This window comes from Oncorhynchus kisutch, linkage group LG17, assembly GCF_002021735.2.
Source record: "Oncorhynchus kisutch isolate 150728-3 linkage group LG17, Okis_V2, whole genome shotgun sequence".
Classification (NCBI taxonomy): Eukaryota; Metazoa; Chordata; class Actinopteri; order Salmoniformes; family Salmonidae; genus Oncorhynchus; species Oncorhynchus kisutch.
The window spans coordinates 74,732,598-74,752,776 of NC_034190.2; the positions used below are offsets into that span (position 1 = coordinate 74,732,598).

General features: G+C 47.2%; 1 protein-coding gene across 3 annotated transcripts in view; it reads left to right on the forward strand.

The window, feature by feature from the left end:
* Positions 1-20,179, forward strand: part of LOC116354436 (low-density lipoprotein receptor-related protein 1-like) — a 224,550-nt gene that overhangs the window by 112,076 nt on the left and 92,295 nt on the right. For all 3 annotated transcript variants that reach the window (XM_031794590.1, XM_031794591.1, XM_031794592.1), the window contains exons 21-25: positions 311-478; positions 9,075-9,257; positions 13,802-13,999; positions 14,155-14,400; positions 15,597-15,794. In XM_031794590.1, the coding sequence (XP_031650450.1) occupies positions 311-478; positions 9,075-9,257; positions 13,802-13,999; positions 14,155-14,400; positions 15,597-15,794 (993 nt within the window). The remainder of the gene's footprint in view (positions 1-310; positions 479-9,074; positions 9,258-13,801; positions 14,000-14,154; positions 14,401-15,596; positions 15,795-20,179) is intronic.

Consider the following 20,179-nt stretch of genomic DNA (forward strand, 5'->3'; position numbering starts at 1 on the left):
TCCTAAGCATTTATAACCTGTATACGAGTGTATTAAGCATTTATAAGCGTTTATAATGGATTATTCATGAAAGTTCTTAATAAATGCTACCTGTGTGTGTGTGTGTGTGCGCCTGCCTTGTCTGTCTCTCTCTGTCTCTCTGTCTCTCTCTCTCTGTCTTTCTCTCTCTCTCTCTGTCTTTCTCATTCTGTCTCTCTCTCTCTCTTTCTGTCTCCCTCTCGCTCTCTCTCTGTGTCTTTCTCTCACTCTCTCTCTCTCTCTCTCTGTCTCTCTCTGTGACTTTCTCTCTCTCTCTCGTGTGTGTGTTCAGACAACGACTGTGGTGACAACAGTGATGAGGCTGGCTGCAGCCACTCCTGCTCCAGTGTTCAGTTTAAGTGTAACAGCGGCCGCTGCATCCCTGAGTACTGGACCTGTGACGGGGACAATGACTGTGGAGACTACAGCGACGAGACCCATGCCAACTGTACCAACCAGGGTGAGCGCTGATACTGGTACTGCCGCTGCACTGTGCCTGACCCTGGCTTCCAACACCTCAGAGCGGATGTTCGTGATCTAAAAAGAATATGACTAGTATTGTTCTTTACTGTGCCACCCGTATGGCGCTGATGGAGAGCACCGTACTCTCCTTTATAGTACACACGGCAGGACGTTGAGCTCATTCATGATTCTCCCAGTCTGCGTTGCAGATGGTATTGCTCTTCAAATGAAGGAGGGTATACAGTATATTTGTCCTTTTTTAGTATACTAGTATACTATCACCACATTAAATGCCTGTATCATATGTCAGGTTGTGTATATGTCATTCCACAAACTGCTGGAGTTTGTAGAATGAATGTTTGTTAGAATTTTGAAAGGCTCAGTGTTCTGCTGGCTATGCTTTCTGTAATGTCTGCATGTCTCAGCCTGCCCCATCGCCCCAGGACATCACTTTAAACTAATCCTTAATGTTGCTGCTCTCAGGGATATGTTTATGCTTTGCGGTTAGCTGAGCTTTCAGACAGATCTCAAACAAAACTCTCCAGTATGGCTTGCTGAAATCATGCAGTTGCATTGTTTAATTTGATAGCTGGTCACATCCAACTTCCCTTCATTTTAGATACTGAAAAGAAAGTGAAAAGAAAGTGAAGTCTAAACAATGGCTGGAGTTGAAAGAGCTGGCCAGGGGTGGTAAAGGCTGGAGTTGAAAGAGCTGGCCAGGGGTGGTAAAGGCTGGAGTTGAAAGAGCTGGCCAGGGGTGGTAAAGGCTGGAGTTGAAAGAGCTGGCCAGGGGTGGTAAAGGCTGGAGTTGAAAGAGCTGGCCAGGGGTGGTAAAGGCTGGAGTTGAAAGAGCTGGCCAGGGGTGGTAAAGGCTGGAGTTGAAAGAGCTGGCCAGGGGTGGTAAAGGCTGGAGTTGAAAGAGCTGGCCAGGGGTGGTAAAGGCTGGAGTTGAAAGAGCTGGCCAGGGGTGGTAAAGGATGGAGTTGAAAAAGCTGACCAGGGGTGGTAAAGGCTGGAGTTGAAAGAGCTGGCCAGGGGTGGTAAAGGCTAGAGTTGAAAGAGCTGGCCAGGGGTGGTAAAGGCTGGAGTTGAAAGAGCTGGCCAGGGGTAGTAAAGGCTGGAGTTGAAAGAGCTGGCCAGCGGTGTTAGAGGGATAGTTCACTTGTTTGACATTTTAGCCAGAGGTGTTGGGAGGTAAGCAGTGTCTCTGGTTAGGCGGTGAGGGGCTTGGTAATGACTAACCGGTAATGAATCTGTAATGACTAACCGGTAATGACTAGGGAATGACTAACTGTTCATGTCTAACTGGTAATGACTGTGATGACTAATGGGTAATGACTCTAATGACTAACCGGTATTGATTATGTAATGACTAACTGACTAGGGAATGACTAACTGGTAATGACTAATGAATAATGGTTAATGAATAATGGATAATGGCTTGTTAATGACTAGATAATGACTCACCGGTAATGACTAACAGGTAATGACTAACCGGTAATGACTAACTGGCAATGCCTCAGTAATGGCCAACCAGCAATGACTAACCGGTAATGACTAACCGGTAATGACCAACCGGTAATGACCAACCGGTAATGACTAACAGGTAATGACTAACCGGTCATGACTGACTGGCAATGACTCGGTAATGGCCAACCAGCAATGACTAACCGGCAATGACTAACTGGTAATGACTAACTGATAATGACTCGGCAATGACCAACTGGTAATGACTAACCGGTAATGACTTACTGGTAATGACTAACCGGTAATGACTAACCGATAATGACTAACATTTAATGACTTAGTGGTAATGACATACCAGTAATGACTAACTGGTAATGCCTACCCGGGATGACTAACTGGCAATGACTTACCAGGAATGACTAACTGGTAGTGACTAACTGGTAATGACTAACTGGTAATGACTAACCGGTAATGACTGCTGTGAGGCTGTGGCGGAGTTCAGAGGAGGCCAGGCAGAGCTTCCAAAGCCCCCCCTCTCTCTCTCTCTCTCTCTCTCTCTCTCTGACTCTCACACACACACACTCTTTAACTCGCTCTTTAACTGTCTCTCTCTAACTCGCTCTATCTCTCTGTCTCTCTCTGTCTCTGTCTCTGTCTCTCTCCCTCTCTCTCTGTCTCTCTCTCTCTCTCTCTCTCGCTCGCACTCTTTCTAACACTCTCTCTCTATTTTTCTTCAGCACAGTTTTGATTTGAGATAGGAGTTAATTGCTTAGACATTGGCCGTTTGTGTGCACGTGTGTGTGCTCATGCATATGTCTGTCTATGAATCCAGCACGAAGCAATGGGACCAGCATGGACTCCTGGCCAACTGAGAGATCTGTGCTTAGTATGAGTGTGTGTGTGTGTGTGTGTGTGCGTGTGCCTGCATACCGAACCCTCTGGAAGTCATTAGTAAGGGAAGAAAAGCAATACTATTGCCTTCCCCAGTTCCCTTCTCTCATATATTGTGTCCTATGTCAACTACTGACCCATCTATGTCAACTACTGACCCATCTATGCCAACTACTGACCCTTCTATGCCAAATACTGACCCTTCTATGCCAACTACTGACCCATCTATGCCAACTGCTGACCCATCTATGTCAACTGCTGACCCTTCTATGCCAACTACTGACCCTTCTATGCCAACTGCTGACCCATCTATGCCAACTGCTGACCCTTCTATGCCAACTACTGACCCTTCTATGCCAACTACTGACCCTTCTATGCCAACTACTGACCCTTCTATGCCAACTACTGACCCATCTATGCCAACTGCTGACTCTTCTATGCCAACTACTGACCCTTCTATGCCAACTACTGACCCTTCTATGCCAACTACTGACCCTTCTATGCCAAATACTGACCCTTCTATGCCAACTGCTGACCCTTCTATGCCAACTACTGACCCTTCTATGCCAACTGCTGACCCTTCTATGCCAACTACTGACCCATCTATGCCAACTACTGACCCTTCTATGCCAACTACTGACCCTTCTATGCCAACTGCTGACCCATCTATGCCAACTACTGACCCTTCTATGCCAACTACTGACCCATCTATGCCAACTACTGACCCATCTATGCCAACTACTGACCCATCTATGCCAACTACTGACCCATCTATACCAACTACTGACCCTTCTATGCCAACTGCTGACCCTTCTATGCCAACTGCTGACCCTTCTATGCCAACTGCTGACCCTTCTATGCCAACTACTGACCCTTCTATGCCAAATAGTGACCCCTCTATGCCAACTGCTGACCCATCTATGCCAACTGCTGACCCTTCTATGCCAACTACTGACCCTTCTATGCCAACTGCTGACCCATCTATGCCAACTGCTGACCCTTCTATGCCAACTACTGACCCTTCTATGCCAACTACTGACCCATCTATGCCAACTACTGACCCTTCTATGCCAACTGCTGACCCATCTATGCCAACTACTGATCCTTCTATGCCAACTACTGACCCATCTATGCCAACTACTGACCCATCTATGCCAACTACTGACCCTTCTATGCCAACTACTGACCCATTTATGCCCACTACTGACCCTTCTATGCCAACTACTGACCCATCTATGCCAACTACTGACCCTTCTATGCCAACTACTGACCCATCTATGCCAACTACTGACCCTTCTATGCCAACTACTGACCCTTCTATGCCAAATACTGACCCTTCTATGCCAACTGCTGACCCATCTATGCCAACTACTGACCCTTCTATGCCAACTACTGACCCTTCTATGCCAAATACTGACCCTTCTATGCCAACTGCTGACCCTTCTATGCCAAATACTGACCCTTTTATGCCAACTGCTGACCCATCTATGCCAACTACTGATCCTTCTATGCCAACTACTGACCCTTCTATGCCAAATACTGACCCTTCTATGCCAACTGCTGACCCATCTATGCCAACTACTGATCCTTCTATGCCAACTACTGACCCATCTATGCCAACTACTGACCCATCTATGCCAACTACTGACCCATCTATACCAACTACTGACCCTTCTATGCCAACTGCTGACCCACCTATGCCAACTGCTGACCCTTCTATGCCAACTGCTGACCCTTCTATGCCAACTACTGACCCTTCTATGCCAAATAGTGACCCCTCTATGCCAACTGCTGACCCTTCTATGCCAACTACTGACCCATCTATGCCAACTGCTGACCCATCTATGCCAACTGCTGACCCTTCTATGCCAACTACTGACCCTTCTATGCCAACTACTGACCCTTCTATGCCAACTGCTGATCCTTCTATGCCAACTACTGACCCGTCTATGCCAACTACTGACCCTTCTATGCCAACTACTGACCCATCTATGCCAACTACTGACCCTTCTATGCCAACTGCTGACCCATCTATGCCAACTACTGATCCTTCTATGCCAACTACTGACCCATCTATGCCAACTACTGACCCATCTATGCCAACTACTGACCCTTCTATGCCAACTACTGACCCATTTATGCCCACTACTGACCCTTCTATGCCAACTACTGACCCATCTATGCCAACTACTGACCCTTCTATGCCAACTACTGACCCATCTATGCCAACTACTGACCCTTCTATGCCAACTACTGACCCTTCTATGCCAAATACTGACCCTTCTATGCCAACTGCTGACCCATCTATGCCAACTACTGACCCTTCTATGCCAACTACTGACCCTTCTATGCCAAATACTGACCCTTCTATGCCAAATACTGACCCTTCTATGCCAACTGCTGACCCATCTATGCCAACTACTGATCCTTCTATGCCAACTACTGACCCTTCTATGCCAAATACTGACCCTTCTATGCCAACTGCTGACCCATCTATGCCAACTACTGATCCTTCTATGCCAACTACTGACCCATCTATGCCAACTACTGACCCATCTATGCCAACTACTGACCCATCTATACCAACTACTGACCCTTCTATGCCAACTGCTGACCCACCTATGCCAACTGCTGACCCTTCTATGCCAACTGCTGACCCTTCTATGCCAACTACTGACCCTTCTATGCCAAATAGTGACCCCTCTATGCCAACTGCTGACCCTTCTATGCCAACTACTGACCCATCTATGCCAACTGCTGACCCATCTATGCCAACTGCTGACCCTTCTATGCCAACTACTGACCCTTCTATGCCAACTGCTGACCCATCTATGCCAACTGCTGACCCTTCTATGCCAACTACTGACCCTTCTATGCCAACTACTGACCCATCTATGCCAACTACTGACCCTTCTATGCCAACTACTGACCCTTCTATGCCAACTGCTGATCCTTCTATGCCAACTACTGACCCGTCTATGCCAACTACTGACCCATCTATGCCAACTACTGACCCATCTATGCCAACTACTGACTCTTCTATGCCAACTACTGACCCATCTATGCCAACTACTGACCCATCTATGCCAACTACTGACCCTTCTATGCCAACTACTGACCCATTTATGCCCACTACTGACCCTTCTATGCCAACTACTGACCCATCTATGCCAACTACTGACCCTTCTATGCCAACTACTGACCCATCTATGCCAACTACTGACCCTTCTATGCCAACTACTGACCCATCTATGCCAACTACTGACCCTTCTATGCCAACTACTGACCCATCTATGCCAACTACTGACCCTTCTATGCCAACTGCTGACCCATCTATGCCAACTGCTGACCCTTCTATGCCAACTGCTGACCCTTCTATGCCAACTGCTGACCCTTCTATGCCAACTGCTGACCCTTCTATGCCAACTACTGACCCTTCTATGCCAAATACTGACCCATCTATGCCAACTACTGACCCATCTATGCCAACTGCTGACCCATCTATGCCAACTGCTGACCCTTCTATGCCAACTACTGACCCTTCTATGCCAACTGCTGACCCATCTATGCCAACTGCTGACCCTTCTATGCCAACTACTGACCCTTCTATGCCAACTACTGACCCATCTATGCCAACTACTGACTCTTCTATGCCAACTACTGACCCTTCTATGCCAACTACTGACCCTTCTATGCCAAATACTGACCCTTCTATGCCAACTACTGACCCATCTATGCCAACTGCTGACCCTTCTATGCCAACTACTGACCCATCTATACCAACTACTGACCCATCTATGCCAACTACTGACCCATCTATACCAACTACTGACCCATCTATGCCAACTACTGACCCTTCTATGCCAACTACTGACCCATATATGCCAACTACTGACCCATCTATGCCAACTACTGACCCTTCTATGCCAACTGCTGACCCTTCTATGCCAACTACTGACCCATCTATGCCAACTACTGACCCATCTATGCCAACTACTGACCCATCTATGCCAACTACTGACTCTTCTATGCCAACTACTGACCCATCTATGCCAACTACTGACCCATCTATACCAACTACTGACCCATCTATGCCAACTACTGACCCATATATGCCAACTACTGACCCTTCTATGCCAACTACTGACCCATCTATGCCAACTACTGACCCTTCTATGCCAACTACTGACCCTTCTATGCCAACTACTGACCCTTCTATGCCAACTACTGACCCTTCTATGCCAACTACTGACCCTTGCCATGGAGGGATTTCATTATTCCACTTCCTTAATGATGTCCTTAATCTTCCTCTAACATCAGGCATTCATGTCTGTGAGAACAGAACAGAACAGTTCATCATTGTTTGTTTTTTACAGAGAACCATTTGGAGATTTAACCCAGTCTAACCCTGCAGACCTACATGTCAATGACTAACTGGCTTAGGTTGCCATATTTAATGGAGTTGTGTGTTATGAATGTTTTTGCCTCTATTATTGAATGGTTAAAGTTGGTTAAGGTTTTTCTTTGTTTGAGGTCTTTTACAAAGGTTAAGTATTCAGCTAAATTGAAGTCTCTTTCCAATGTCCGGTAGCATTCCATCTTTCTCTGACCTTCGAACTCAATCCGCCAATAGTTGATGTACAGTATGCGTTTTTATTATTCACCTGCAGCTGTCAACATTTTCCAATGTCCGGTAGCATTCCATCTTTCTCTGACCTTCGAACTCAATCCGCCAATAGTTGATGTACAGTATGCGTTTTTATTATTCACCTGCAGCTGTCAACATTTTGTTAATTTCAATCTTGTGCTTTTGGGCCAGTTTTGTTAAGGGGTCACTCTCTGGGTAGACACTGCTGTCCATAAATGCTATGTCACTCTCTCTCTCTCTCTCTCTCTCGCTCTCGCTCTCTCTCTCTCAATTCAATGCAATTCAATTCAAGGGGCTTTATTGGCATGGGAAACATGTGTTAACATTGCCAAAGCAAGTGAGGTAGATAATATACAAAAGAGAAATAAACAATAAAAATTAACAGTAAACATTACACACAGAAATTTCTAATCAATAAAGACATTACAAATTTCATATTATACATACATACAGTGTTGTAACAATGTACAAATGGTTAAAGAACACAAGGGAAAATAAATAAGCATAAATATGGGTTGTATTTACAATGGTGTTTGTTCTTCACTGGTTGCCCTTTTCTTGTGGCAACAGGTCACAAATCTTGCTGCTGTGATGGCACACTGTGGAATTTCACCCAGTAGATATGGGAGTTTATCAAAATTGGATTTGTTTTCGAATTCTTTGTGGATCTATGTAATCTGAGGGAAATATGTATCTCTAATATGGTCATACATTGGGCAGGAGGTTAGGAAGTGCAGCTCAGTTTCCACCTAATTTTGTGGGCAGTGAGCACATAGCCTGTCTTCTCTTGAGAGCCAGGTCTGTCTACGGCGGCCTTTCTCAATAGCAAGGCTATGCTCACTAAGTCTGTACATAGTCAAAGCTTTCCTTAAGTTTGGGTCAGTCACAGTGGACAGGTATTCTGCCACTGTGTACTCTCTGTCTAGGGCCAAATAGCATTCTAGTTAGCTCAGTTTTTTTGTTAATTCTTTCCAATGTGTCAAGTAATTATATTTTAGTTTTCTCATGATTTGGTTGGGTCTAATTGTGTTTCTGTCCTGGGGCTCTGTGGGGTGTGTTTGTGAACAGAGCCCCAGGACCAGCTTGCTTAGGGGACTCTTCTCCAGGTTAATCTCTCTGTAGGTGATGGCTTTGTTATGGAAGGTTTGGGAATCACTTCCTTTTAGGTGGTTGTAGAATTGAACAGCTCTTTTCTGGATTTTGATCATGAGCGGGTATCGGCCTAATTCTGCTCTGCATGCGTTATTTGGTGTTCTACGTTGTACACAGAGGATATATTTGCAGAATTCTGCATGCAGAGTCTCAATTTGGTGTTTGTCCCATTTTGTGAATTATTGATTGGTGAGCGGACCCCAGACCTCACAACCATCTCTCTCTCTCTCTCACTCGATTATCTTATGAAAGTGTGCTCTCTCTTAAGTTGTTGCTCACCATGCTCTATTCCCCTCTGCTATTGGCTACTACTGTGATATGTGGTTGTCTTTAGATGAATGCTAACTGTAAGTCTCCCTGGATAAGAGCGTCTGCTAAATGACTCCAATGTAAAAATGTGAATGGAACTCGGATCTCTCTCCCTGTATCTCCCTAGCAACACGTCCTCCAGGTGGTTGCCACGTGGATGAGTTCCAGTGTCGCATGGACAGCCTGTGCATCCCCATGCGCTGGCGCTGCGACGGGGACACAGACTGCATGGATCTGAGTGATGAGAACGACTGTGAGGGAGTGACACACATGTGTGACCCAGCCGTCAAGTTCAGCTGCCGGAACTCTGGTGAGTGTGTGGTGGCCTTTTCAGCCCTCAAGTGCAATTGGCTAACCACGCTATCTTCCTGTCTTTGCTATTGGCTAACTGAGTGTTTGGCCTTTAGTGTTCTAGTCAGATCATTCAGTTAGGATTCAGGAAGTGTGTTCATGCTCTGGTGTGTGCCATGGTCTTTTATGTCCTCATGAGATTAGTCAGTGACAAGTCAGGGAGTCTTCATGCCGTAAATAATAGCCATGTCTTAGGGCAAGTATTGTCTGGGCGGACACACACACACACACACACACACACACACTTAAGAGAGCTTGTTATCTCAAGGGGCTTGCGGTGAAGAATATGACAACCATCTGCTCTCTGAAAACGAGGATGGCCTTGTTTGACCCTTGGACCCCTTGGTTGACTCATGCGTGACCCCTGGATACACAGGGGATTAACACGGCCAGCATCACTCACAAACAGACTGAATCACTGTAGTTATTTAGATTTATTTCATAGCAGCAGTCACAGTATGCCATATCAGCCATCACAAACCATCTCAAGGGCACATCTATGTTTCTCTATTAAGAGTTGAACTTACCAGATCTCCTCAGCCGATTGTATCAATAAGGCCTGGGTGTGATGTTGTCTGGTTATCTCCTCAGCCGGTTGTATCAATAAGGCCTGGGTGTGATGTTGTCTGGTTATCTCCTCAGCCGGTTGTATCAATAAGGCCTAGGTGTGATGTTGTCTGGTTATCTCCTCGGCCGGTTGTATCAATAAGGCCTGGGTGTGATGTTGTCTGGTTATCTCCTCAGCCGGTTGTATCAATAAGGCCTGGGTGTGATGTTGTCTGGGTATCCACTCAGCCGGTTGTATCAATAAGGCCTGGGTGTGATGTTGTCTGGGTATCCACTCAGCCGGTTGTATCAATAAGGCCTGGGTGTGATGTTGTCTGGTTATCTCCTCAGCCGGTTGTATCAATAAGGCCTGGGTGTGATGTTGTCTGGGTATCCACTCAGCCTGTTGTATATGTAAGGCCTGGGTGTGATGTTGTCTGGTTATCTTCTCAGCCGGTTGTATCAATAAGGCCTGGATGTGATGTTGTCTGGTTATCTTCTCAGCCGGTTGTATCAATAAGGCCTAGGTGTGATGTTGTCTGGTTATCTCCTCAGCCTGTTGTATATATAAGGCCTAGGTGTGATGTTGTCTGGTTATCTCCTCAGCCTGTTGTATATGTAAGGCCTAGGTGTGATGTTGTCTGGTTATCTCCTCAGCCTGTTGTATATGTAAGGCCTAGGTGTGATGTTGTCTGGTTATCTCCTCAGCCTGTTGTATATGTAAGGCCTGGGTGTGATGTTGTCTGGTTATCTTCTCAGCCTGTTGTATCAATAAGGCCTGGGTGTGATGTTGTCTGGTTATCTCCTCAGCCGGTTGTATCAATAAGGCCTGGGTGTGATGTTGTCTGGTTATCTCCTCAGCCTGTTGTATATGTAAGGCCTAGGTGTGATGTTGTCTGGGTATCCACTCAGCCTGTTGTATATGTAAGGCCTGGGTGTGATGTTGTCTGGTTATCTCCTCAGCCTGTTGTATTTGTAAGGCCTAGGTGTGATGTTGTCTGGTTATCTCCTCAGCCTGTTGTATATGTAAGGCCTAGGTGTGATGTTGTCTGGGTTTCCACTCAGCCTGTTGTATATGTAAGGCCTAGGTGTGATGTTGTCTGGTTATCTCCTCAGCCTGTTGTATATGTAAGGCCTAGGTGTGATGTTGTCTGGTTATCTCTTCAGCCTGTTGTATATGTAAGGCCTAGGTGTGATGTTGTCTGGTTATCTCTTCAGCCTGTTGTATATGTAAGGCCTAGGTGTGATGTTGTCTGGTTATCTCCTCAGCCTGTTGTATATGTAAGGCCTGGGTGTGATGTTGTCTGGGTATCCACTCAGCCTGTTGTATATGTAAGGCCTGGGTGTGATGTTGTCTGGTTATCTCCTCAGCCTGTTGTATTTGTAAGGCCTAGGTGTGATGCTGTCTGGTTATCTCCTCAGCCTGTTGTATATGTAAGGCCTAGGTGTGATGTTGTCTGGTTATCTCCTCAGCCTGTTGTATTTGTAAGGCCTAGGTGTGATGTTGTCTGGTTATCTCCTCAGCCTGTTGTATATGTAAGGCCTAGGTGTGATGTTGTCTGGGTTTCCACTCAGCCTGTTGTATATGTAAGGCCTAGGTGTGATGTTGTCTGGTTATCTCCTCAGCCTGTTGTATATGTAAGGCCTAGGTGTGATGTTGTCTGGTTATCTCTTCAGCCTGTTGTATATGTAAGGCCTAGGTGTGATGTTGTCTGGTTATCTCTTCAGCCTGTTGTATATGTAAGGCCTAGGTGTGATGTTGTCTGGTTATCTCCTCAGCCTGTTGTATATGTAAGGCCTGGGTGTGATGTTGTCTGGGTATCCACTCAGCCTGTTGTATATGTAAGGCCTAGATGTGATGTTGTCTGGTTATCTCCTCAGCCTGTTGTATATGTAAGGCCTGGGTGTGATGTTGTCTGGGTATCCACTCAGCCTGTTGTATATGTAAGGCCTGGGTGTGATGTTGTCTGGTTATCTTCTCAGCCTGTTGTATCAATAAGGCCTGGGTGTGATGTTGTCTGGTTATCTCCTCAGCCGGTTGTATCAATAAGGCCTGGGTGTGATGTTGTCTGGGTATCCACTCAGCCTGTTGTATATGTAAGGCCTAGGTGTGATGTTGTCTGGGTATCCACTCAGCCTGTTGTATATGTAAGGCCTAGGTGTGATGTTGTCTGGGTATCCACTCAGCCTGTTGTATATGTAAGGCCTAGGTGTGATGTTGTCTGGTTATCTCCTCAGCCTGTTGCATATGTAAGGCCTAGGTGTGATGTTGTCTGGGTATCCACTCAGCCTGTTGTATATGTAAGGCCTAGGTGTGATGTTGTCTGGGTATCCACTCAGCCTGTTGTATATGTAAGGCCTAGGTGTGATGTTGTCTGGGTATCCACTCAGCCTGTTGTATATGTAAGGCCTAGGTGTGATGTTGTCTGGTTATCTCCTCAGCCTGTTGTATATGTAAGGCCTAGGTGTGATGTTGTCTGGTTATCTCCTCAGCCTGTTGTATATGTAAGGCCTAGGTGTGATGTTGTCTGGGTTTCCACTCAGCCTGTTGTATATGTAAGGCCTAGGTGTGATGTTGTCTGGTTATCTCCTCAGCCTGTTGTATATGTAAGGCCTGGGTGTGATGTTGTCTGGTTATCTTCTCAGCCTGTTGTATCAATAAGGCCTGGGTGTGATGTTGTCTGGTTATCTCCTCAGCCGGTTGTATCAATAAGGCCTGGGTGTAATGTTGTCTGGTTATCTCCTCAGCCTGTTGTATATGTAAGGCCTAGGTGTGATGTTGTCTGGTTATCTCCTCAGCCTGTTGTATATGTAAGGCCTGGGTGTGATGTTGTCTGGGTATCCACTCAGCCTGTTGTATATGTAAGGCCTGGGTGTGATGTTGTCTGGTTATCTCCTCAGCCTGTTGTATTTGTAAGGCCTAGGTGTGATGTTGTCTGGTTATCTCCTCAGCCTGTTGTATATGTAAGGCCTAGGTGTGATGTTGTCTGGGTTTCCACTCAGCCTGTTGTATATGTAAGGCCTAGGTGTGATGTTGTCTGGTTATCTCCTCAGCCTGTTGTATATGTAAGGCCTAGGTGTGATGTTGTCTGGTTATCTCTTCAGCCTGTTGTATATGTAAGGCCTAGGTGTGATGTTGTCTGGGTATCCACTCAGCCTGTTGTATATGTAAGGCCTAGATGTGATGTTGTCTGGTTATCTCCTCAGCCTGTTGTATATGTAAGGCCTGGGTGTGATGTTGTCTGGGTATCCACTCAGCCTGTTGTATATGTAAGGCCTGGGTGTGATGTTGTCTGGTTATCTTCTCAGCCTGTTGTATCAATAAGGCCTGGGTGTGATGTTGTCTGGGTATCCACTCAGCCTGTTGTATTTGTAAGGCCTAGATGTGATGTTGTCTGGTTATCTCCTCAGCCTGTTGTATATGTAAGGCCTAGGTGTGATGTTGTCTGGGTATCCACTCAGCCTGTTGTATATGTAAGGCCTAGGTGTGATGTTGTCTGGGTATCCACTCAGCCTGTTGTATATGTAAGGCCTAGGTGTGATGTTGTCTGGGTATCCACTCAGCCTGTTGTATATGTAAGGCCTAGGTGTGATGTTGTCTGGTTATCTCCTCAGCCTGTTGTATATGTAAGGCCTATATGTGATGTTGTCTGGGTATCCACTCAGCCTGTTGTATATGTAAGGCCTAGGTGTGATGTTGTCTGGTTATCTCCTCAGCCTGTTGTATATGTAAGGCCTGGGTGTGATGTTGTCTGGGTATCCACTCAGCCTGTTGTATATGTAAGGCCTGGGTGTGATGTTGTCTGGTTATCTCCTCAGCCTGTTGTATATGTAAGGCCTAGGTGTGATGTTGTCTGGTTATCTCCTCAGCCTGTTGCATATGTAAGGCCTAGGTGTGATGTTGTCTGGGTATCCACTCAGCCTGTTGTATTTGTAAGACGTGACTTCTGTCCCCAGCACGGTGTATCAGTAAGGCCTGGGTATGTGATGGAGACAGTGACTGTGAGGACAGTTCTGATGAGGACAACTGTGAGGCGTTGGTATGTAAACTGTCCCACCACGTCTGTGCCACCAACGCCTCTGTCTGTCTGCCCGCTGAGAAGCTGTGTGACGGCACTGACGACTGCCCTGATGGTTCCGACGAGAAACTCTGCGGTAAGAATACACTGTCTCACACTTTCACTTACTCACTCTCCCTACCCATAACACTACCACCTCAGTCAAGGTAGGAATTGCATCTAACGTCACATCTAATTGATTACCCCCCCCCCCCCCCTCTCTCTCGCTCTCTACTTCTCTACCCTCCACAGACCTGTGCTCCATAGACAACGGCGGCTGCAGCCACAACTGCTCCATCATCCCTGGGGAAGGCTTCATGTGTTCCTGCCCCCTGGGCATGGAGCTGGGTGCCGACAACAAGACCTGCAACATCATGAACCTCTGTGCCAAGCACCTCAAGTGCAGCCAGAAGTGTGAGCAGGAGAAGAGCAGTGTCAAGTGTTCTTGCTACGAGGGCTGGGAGCTGGAGACAGATATGGAGAGCTGCAAGAGCACTGGTGAGAAGGCGAGAGGAGGAAGAATGGGAGAGGAGGAAGAATGGGAGAGGAGGAAGAATGGGAGAGGAGGAAGAATGGGAGAGGAGGGAGAATGGGAGAGGAGGAAGAATAGTAGAAGAGGAAGAATGGGAGAGGAGGGAGAATGGGAGAGGGAGGAGGAAGAATGGGAGAGGAGGAAGAATGGTAGAAGAGGAAGAATGGGAGAGGAGGAAGAATGGGAGAGGAGGAAGAATGGGAGAGGAGGGAGAATGGGAGAGGAGGAAGAATGGGAGAGGAGGAAGAATGGGAGAGGATGAAGAATGGGAGAGGAGGAAGAATGGGAGAGGAGGGAGAATGGGAGAGGAGGAAGAATGGGAGAGGAGGAAGAATGGGAGAGGAGGGAGAATGGGAGAGGAGGGAGAATGGGAGAGGAGGGAGAATGGGAGAGGAGGAAGAATGGGAGAGGAGGAAGAATAGTAGAAGAGGAAGAATGGGAGAGGAGGGAGAATGGGAGAGGAGGAAGAATGGTAGAAGAGGAAGAATGGGAGAGGAGGGAGAATGGGAGAGGAGGGAGAATGGGAGAGGAGGAAGAATGGGAGAGGAGGAAGAATGGGAGAGGAGGAAGAATGGGAGAGGAGGGAGAATGGGAGAGGAGGAAGAATGGGAGAGGAGGAAGAATGGGAGAGGAGGGAGAATGGGAGAGGAGGAAGAATAGTAGAAGAGGGAGAATGGGAGAGGAGGAAGAATGGGAGAGGAGGAAGAATGGGAGAGGAGGGAGAATGGGAGAGGAGGAAGAATGGGAGAGGCGGGAGAATGGGAGAGGCGGGAGAATGGGAGAGGCGGGAGAATGGGAGAGGCGGGAGAATGGGAGAGGCGGGAGAATGGGAGACGAGGAAGAATAGTAGAAGAGGAAGAATGGGAGAGGAGGGAGAATGGAAGAGGAGGGAGAATGGTAGAAGAGGAAGAGAAGGGGAGAGGGGAGGAGGGAAACAGGGGAGTCAGGTAGTGGAGAAATAGAAAAGAGATGGTTTGGGACACATCAGATGGAGAAAATTATGATTGAATGTGTGGTGTAGAGAAGTTCTTCTAAATATTGCTCTTTGGCTAAACTACAGTATTACTCAGTAGTACTACCTGGTCTCTCAGGGGTTATGATTGGGCCCTGAGTGTTTCCTGTCTCACTATACATCCTGACCTAGAAGAACTTCTCCCCTCAGATCCTTTCAAGCCGTTCATCATCTTCTCCAACCGCCATGAGATCCGTCGTATTGACCTCCACAAGGGAGAGTTCAGCGTGTTGGTGCCTAACCTGAGGAACACCATCGCTCTGGACTTCCACCTCAGCCAGAATACCCTCTACTGGACTGACGTGGTGGAGGACAAGATCTATCGCGGGAAACTGTCTGACAATGGAGGTGAGGCAGTTTCCATTTTATCCAGCTTTTAACACTCACATAGCAGTCAATACAAACTGACATCCATGACAATACAACACATTAATGGAGAGAGAAAAAATAAAGAAATGTCCTGCATTCTTAAAGATCTAATAAGAAGATAACTGCTGTGACTTATTATTAAAGAAATTAAAAGAATAATGGTAGAAGATTGTTCTGGCTGTGTCAAAAGCTCTATCTTCTGTTTTAGGAGGGAGGTGAGGGTTGGGAGGAGGTGAGGTTTAGGTGGAGGTGAGGTTTAGGTGGAGGTGAGGGTTGGGAGGAGGTGAGGGTTGGGAGGGAGGTGAGGGTTGGGAGGAGGTGAGGGTTGGGAGGAGGTGAGGGTTGGGAGGAGGTGAGGTTGGGAGGAGGTGAGGGTTGGGAGGAGGTGAGGGTTGGGAGGAGGTGAGGGTTGGGAGGAGGTGAGGTTTAGGTGGAGATGAGGGTTGGGAGGAGGTGAGGTTTAGGTGGAGATGAGGGTTGGGAGGAGGTGAGGGTTGGGAGGAGGTGAGGTTTAGGTGGAGATGAGGGTTGGGAGGAGGTGAGGGTTGGGAAGAGGTGAGGTTTAGGTGGAGATGAGGGTTGGGAGGAGGTGAGGGTTGGGAGGGAGGTGAAGATTATGAGGAAGTGATGGTTAAGATGGAGATAAGGGTTAGGAGGGAGGTGAGGGTTAAGAAGAGGTGAGTGTTAGGGAGGAGAGGTGAGGTGAGGGTTAGGAGGGAGGTGAGGGTTAGGAGGGAGGTGAGGGTTAGGAGGGAGGTGATGTTAGGAGGGAGGTAAGGGTTAGGAAGAGGTGAGGGTTAGGAGGGAGTTGAGGGTTAAGAAGAGGTGAGTGTTAGGGAGGAGAGGTGAGTTGAGGGTTAGGAAGAGGTGAGGGTTAGGAAGAGGTTAGGGTTAGGAAGAGATTAGGGTTAGGAAGAGGTGAGGGTTAGGAGGGAGGTGAGGGTTAGGAGGGAGGTGATGTTAGGAGGGAGGTAAGGGTTAGGAAGAGGTGAGGGTTAGGAGGGAGTTGAGGGTTAAGAAGAGGTGAGTGTTAGGGAGGAGAGGTGAGTTGAGGGTTAGGAGGGAGGTGAGGGTTAGGAAGAGGTGAGGGTTAGGAAGAGGTTAGGGTTAGGAAGAGATTAGGGTTAGGAAGAGGTGAGGGTTAAGAGGGAGGTGAGGGTTAGGGGAGGAGAGGGTTAGGAAGATTTGAGGGTTGTGAGGGAGGTGAGGGTTGTGAGGGAGGTGAGGGTTGGGAGGGAGGTGATGGTTAGGAAAGAGGTGAGGGTTAGGAGGGAGGTGATGTAGGGAGGGAGGTGAGGGTTAGGAAGAGGTTAGGGTTAGGAGGGAGGTGGGGGTTAGGAAGAGGTGAGGGTTAGGAGGGAGTTGAGGGTTAGGAAGAGGTGAGTTAGGGAGATGAGGGTTAGGAGAGGTGAGGTGAGGGTTAGGAGGGAGGTGAGGGTTAGGAAGAAGTGAGGGTTAGGAAGAGGTGAGGGTTAGGAGAGGTTAGGGTTAGGGTTAGGGGGAAGGAGAGGGTTAGGAAGAGGTGAGGTTTAGGAATATTTGAGGGTTAGGAGGGAGGTGAGGGTTAGGAAGAGGTAAGGTTTAGGAGTGAGGTGAGGTTTAGGAGGGAGGTGAGGGTTAGGAGGGAGGTGAGGGTTAGGAGGGAGGTGAGGTTTAGGAGGGAGGTGAGGGTTAGGAGGGAGGTGAGGTTTAGGAGGGAGGAGAGGGTTAGGAGAGGTGAGGGTTAGAAAGGAGGAGAGGGTTAGGAGAGGTTAGGAGAGGTGAGGGTTAGGAGAGGTGAGGGTTAGGAGGGAGGTTTGGGTTAGGAGAGGTGAGGTGAGGCTTAGGAGGGAGGTTTAGGTTAGGAGGAGTTGAGGGTTAGGAGGGAAGTGATGGTTTAAGCATCTCTTTATATTTTGGGTGATTCTGTGTCTTTTCTAGTGTATGTTTTTTTATTCTATTATGCTGCAGCCAATTTCCCCTTTCTGGGACAATAACACTATATGACTACTTTATGACATATCACAAAGAGACAAGGGTAGTGGCAGAAGATATTCTGGAAAACCTATCACTAGCATGGCCAAAGCTCTACTTGTCTGCCTGGTTTTGCATCAGCCAACATAGAACATAGAACATCAACATTGATGTATATGCTGATTCGGTGAGCATCGGTGATGTTGTACCCACGGCTACTATTAAAACCTTCCCCAACCAGAAACCGTGGATTGATGGCAGCGTTCGAGCAAAACTGAAAGCGTGAACCACTACTTTTAATCAGGGCAAGGCGACTTGAAACGACCAAATACCAACAGTGTAGCTATTCCCTCCGCAAGGCAATCAAACAAGCTAAGCTTCAGTATAGAGACAAAGTAGAGTTGCAATTCAACGGCTTAGACACAAGAGGTATGTGGCAGGGTCTACAGTTAATCACGGACTACAAAAAAGACAGCCCCGTCACGAACCCGCCTTGCTCCCAGAGAAACTAAACAACTTCTTTGCTCGCTTTGAGGACAATACAGTGCCACCGACACGGCCCGCTACCAAAACCTGCGGGTTCTCCTTCACCGCAGCCAGTGAGTAAAACATTTAAACGTGTTAAACCTTACGAGGCTGCCGGCCCAGACGGCATCCCTAGCCGCGTCCTCAGAGCATGCGCAGACCAGCTGGCTGGTGTGTTTACAGACATATTCAATCAATCCCTATCCCAGTCTGATGTTCCCACATGCTTCAAGAGGGCCACCAGGTAGTTGTGATACAACGTATCACAACTACCTGCCCTCCAGGACACCTACACCACCCAATGTCACAGGAAGGCCATAAAGATCATCAAGGACAACAACCACCCGAGCCACTTCCTGTTCACCCCGCTATCATCCAGACAGCGAGGTCAGTACAGGTGCGTCAAAGCTGGGACCAAGAGACTGAAAAACAGCTTCTATCTCAAGGCCATCAGACTGTTAAACAGTCATCACTAACATTGAATGGCTGCTGCCAACATACTGACTCAAATCTCTAGGATGTAGTAGATGTATCACTAGTCACTTTAAACAATGCCACTTTATATAATGTTTACATACCCTACATTACTCATCGCATATGTACAGTATATACTGTACTCTATACCATCTACTGCATCTTGCCCCTGCCGTTTGGCCATCGATCATCCATATATTTATATGTACATATTCTTATTCATTCCTTCACACTTGTGTGTAAAAGGTAGTTGTTGTGAAATTGTTAGATAACTTGTTAGATATTACTGCATGGTCGGAACTAGAAGCATTTCACTACACTCTCAGTAACATCTGCTAACCATGTGTCTGTAAATTTCATTTGATTTGAACTGGCTTCAAAATTAGAAAGCATCTGGAGTAGAAAGGACGATGTTTTTATTATTTAATTTAATTTAATTATTCTCTTAGAACAAGAAAATAGGTTATGCAAAATGTGTACATTTTCTGAGTGAATGTACTTTTCCCGAACTTTGTCTCATTTGTCTCACCGTCCGTTGCGTGACTGCAGCCAGCCTTGGCCAGAGCTACACACGCGCACCACACACACACACACACACACACACGTGCACGCACACACACACACACACACACACACACACACACACAGACACACACACACCACAAACAAACAGGCACACAGACACACACTGTGGGGTAGCTAGGGGACACTACACTACACACCCTGTTCCCACCCCTCCTAAAAACAACCCTCCTACGAGACATTGCGTCCAAGGCATACATCAGTCCATGCTGCTTCTGACTGAAGACGATTCAGCAATTCAGCAGCTTCTAAACTGTGGTGCAAACATGGTCACTGTGTACTGCCAACAACAAACAAAAGAGCCAACTGTGGATCCTGCAGTATAACAACAACCAAGCTGTGAGAGGCCCTCTCCCTCTAATGCTCTAATGACTGTTGGAAGGCCATGTGAAGGACTCCACAGTATCATCAGCTGTACACCATTACTGTTTAGCTTTCATTGAGGTCCCAGGCTTTTCTGGGAACAGAGAGGGATAGCTGCACAAGTGCACATGGGGAGATGTGTGTGCGCACGCGCGCGCGTGTGTGTGTGTTTGTGTTGAACTATTATTGATGGGACCAGTCAGTTAAGGTTAGAATTAGGGTTAGTTTTAGGGTTAAGGTTAGGGAAAATAGGATTTTGAATGGGACTGAATTGTGTGTCCCCACAAGGATAGTTGTACAAGACTGTGTGTGTGTGCCCATGTGTGTGTGTGCACCTGTGCATGTATGCATATCTCTGTGTGTGTTACCTCTGCAGTGTGGCCCCTCATCCCAGCCAACCTCCCACTAGAAGTCCCCAACTAGAAACTATCCACTAGAAGTCCCCAACTAGAAACTCTCCACTAGAA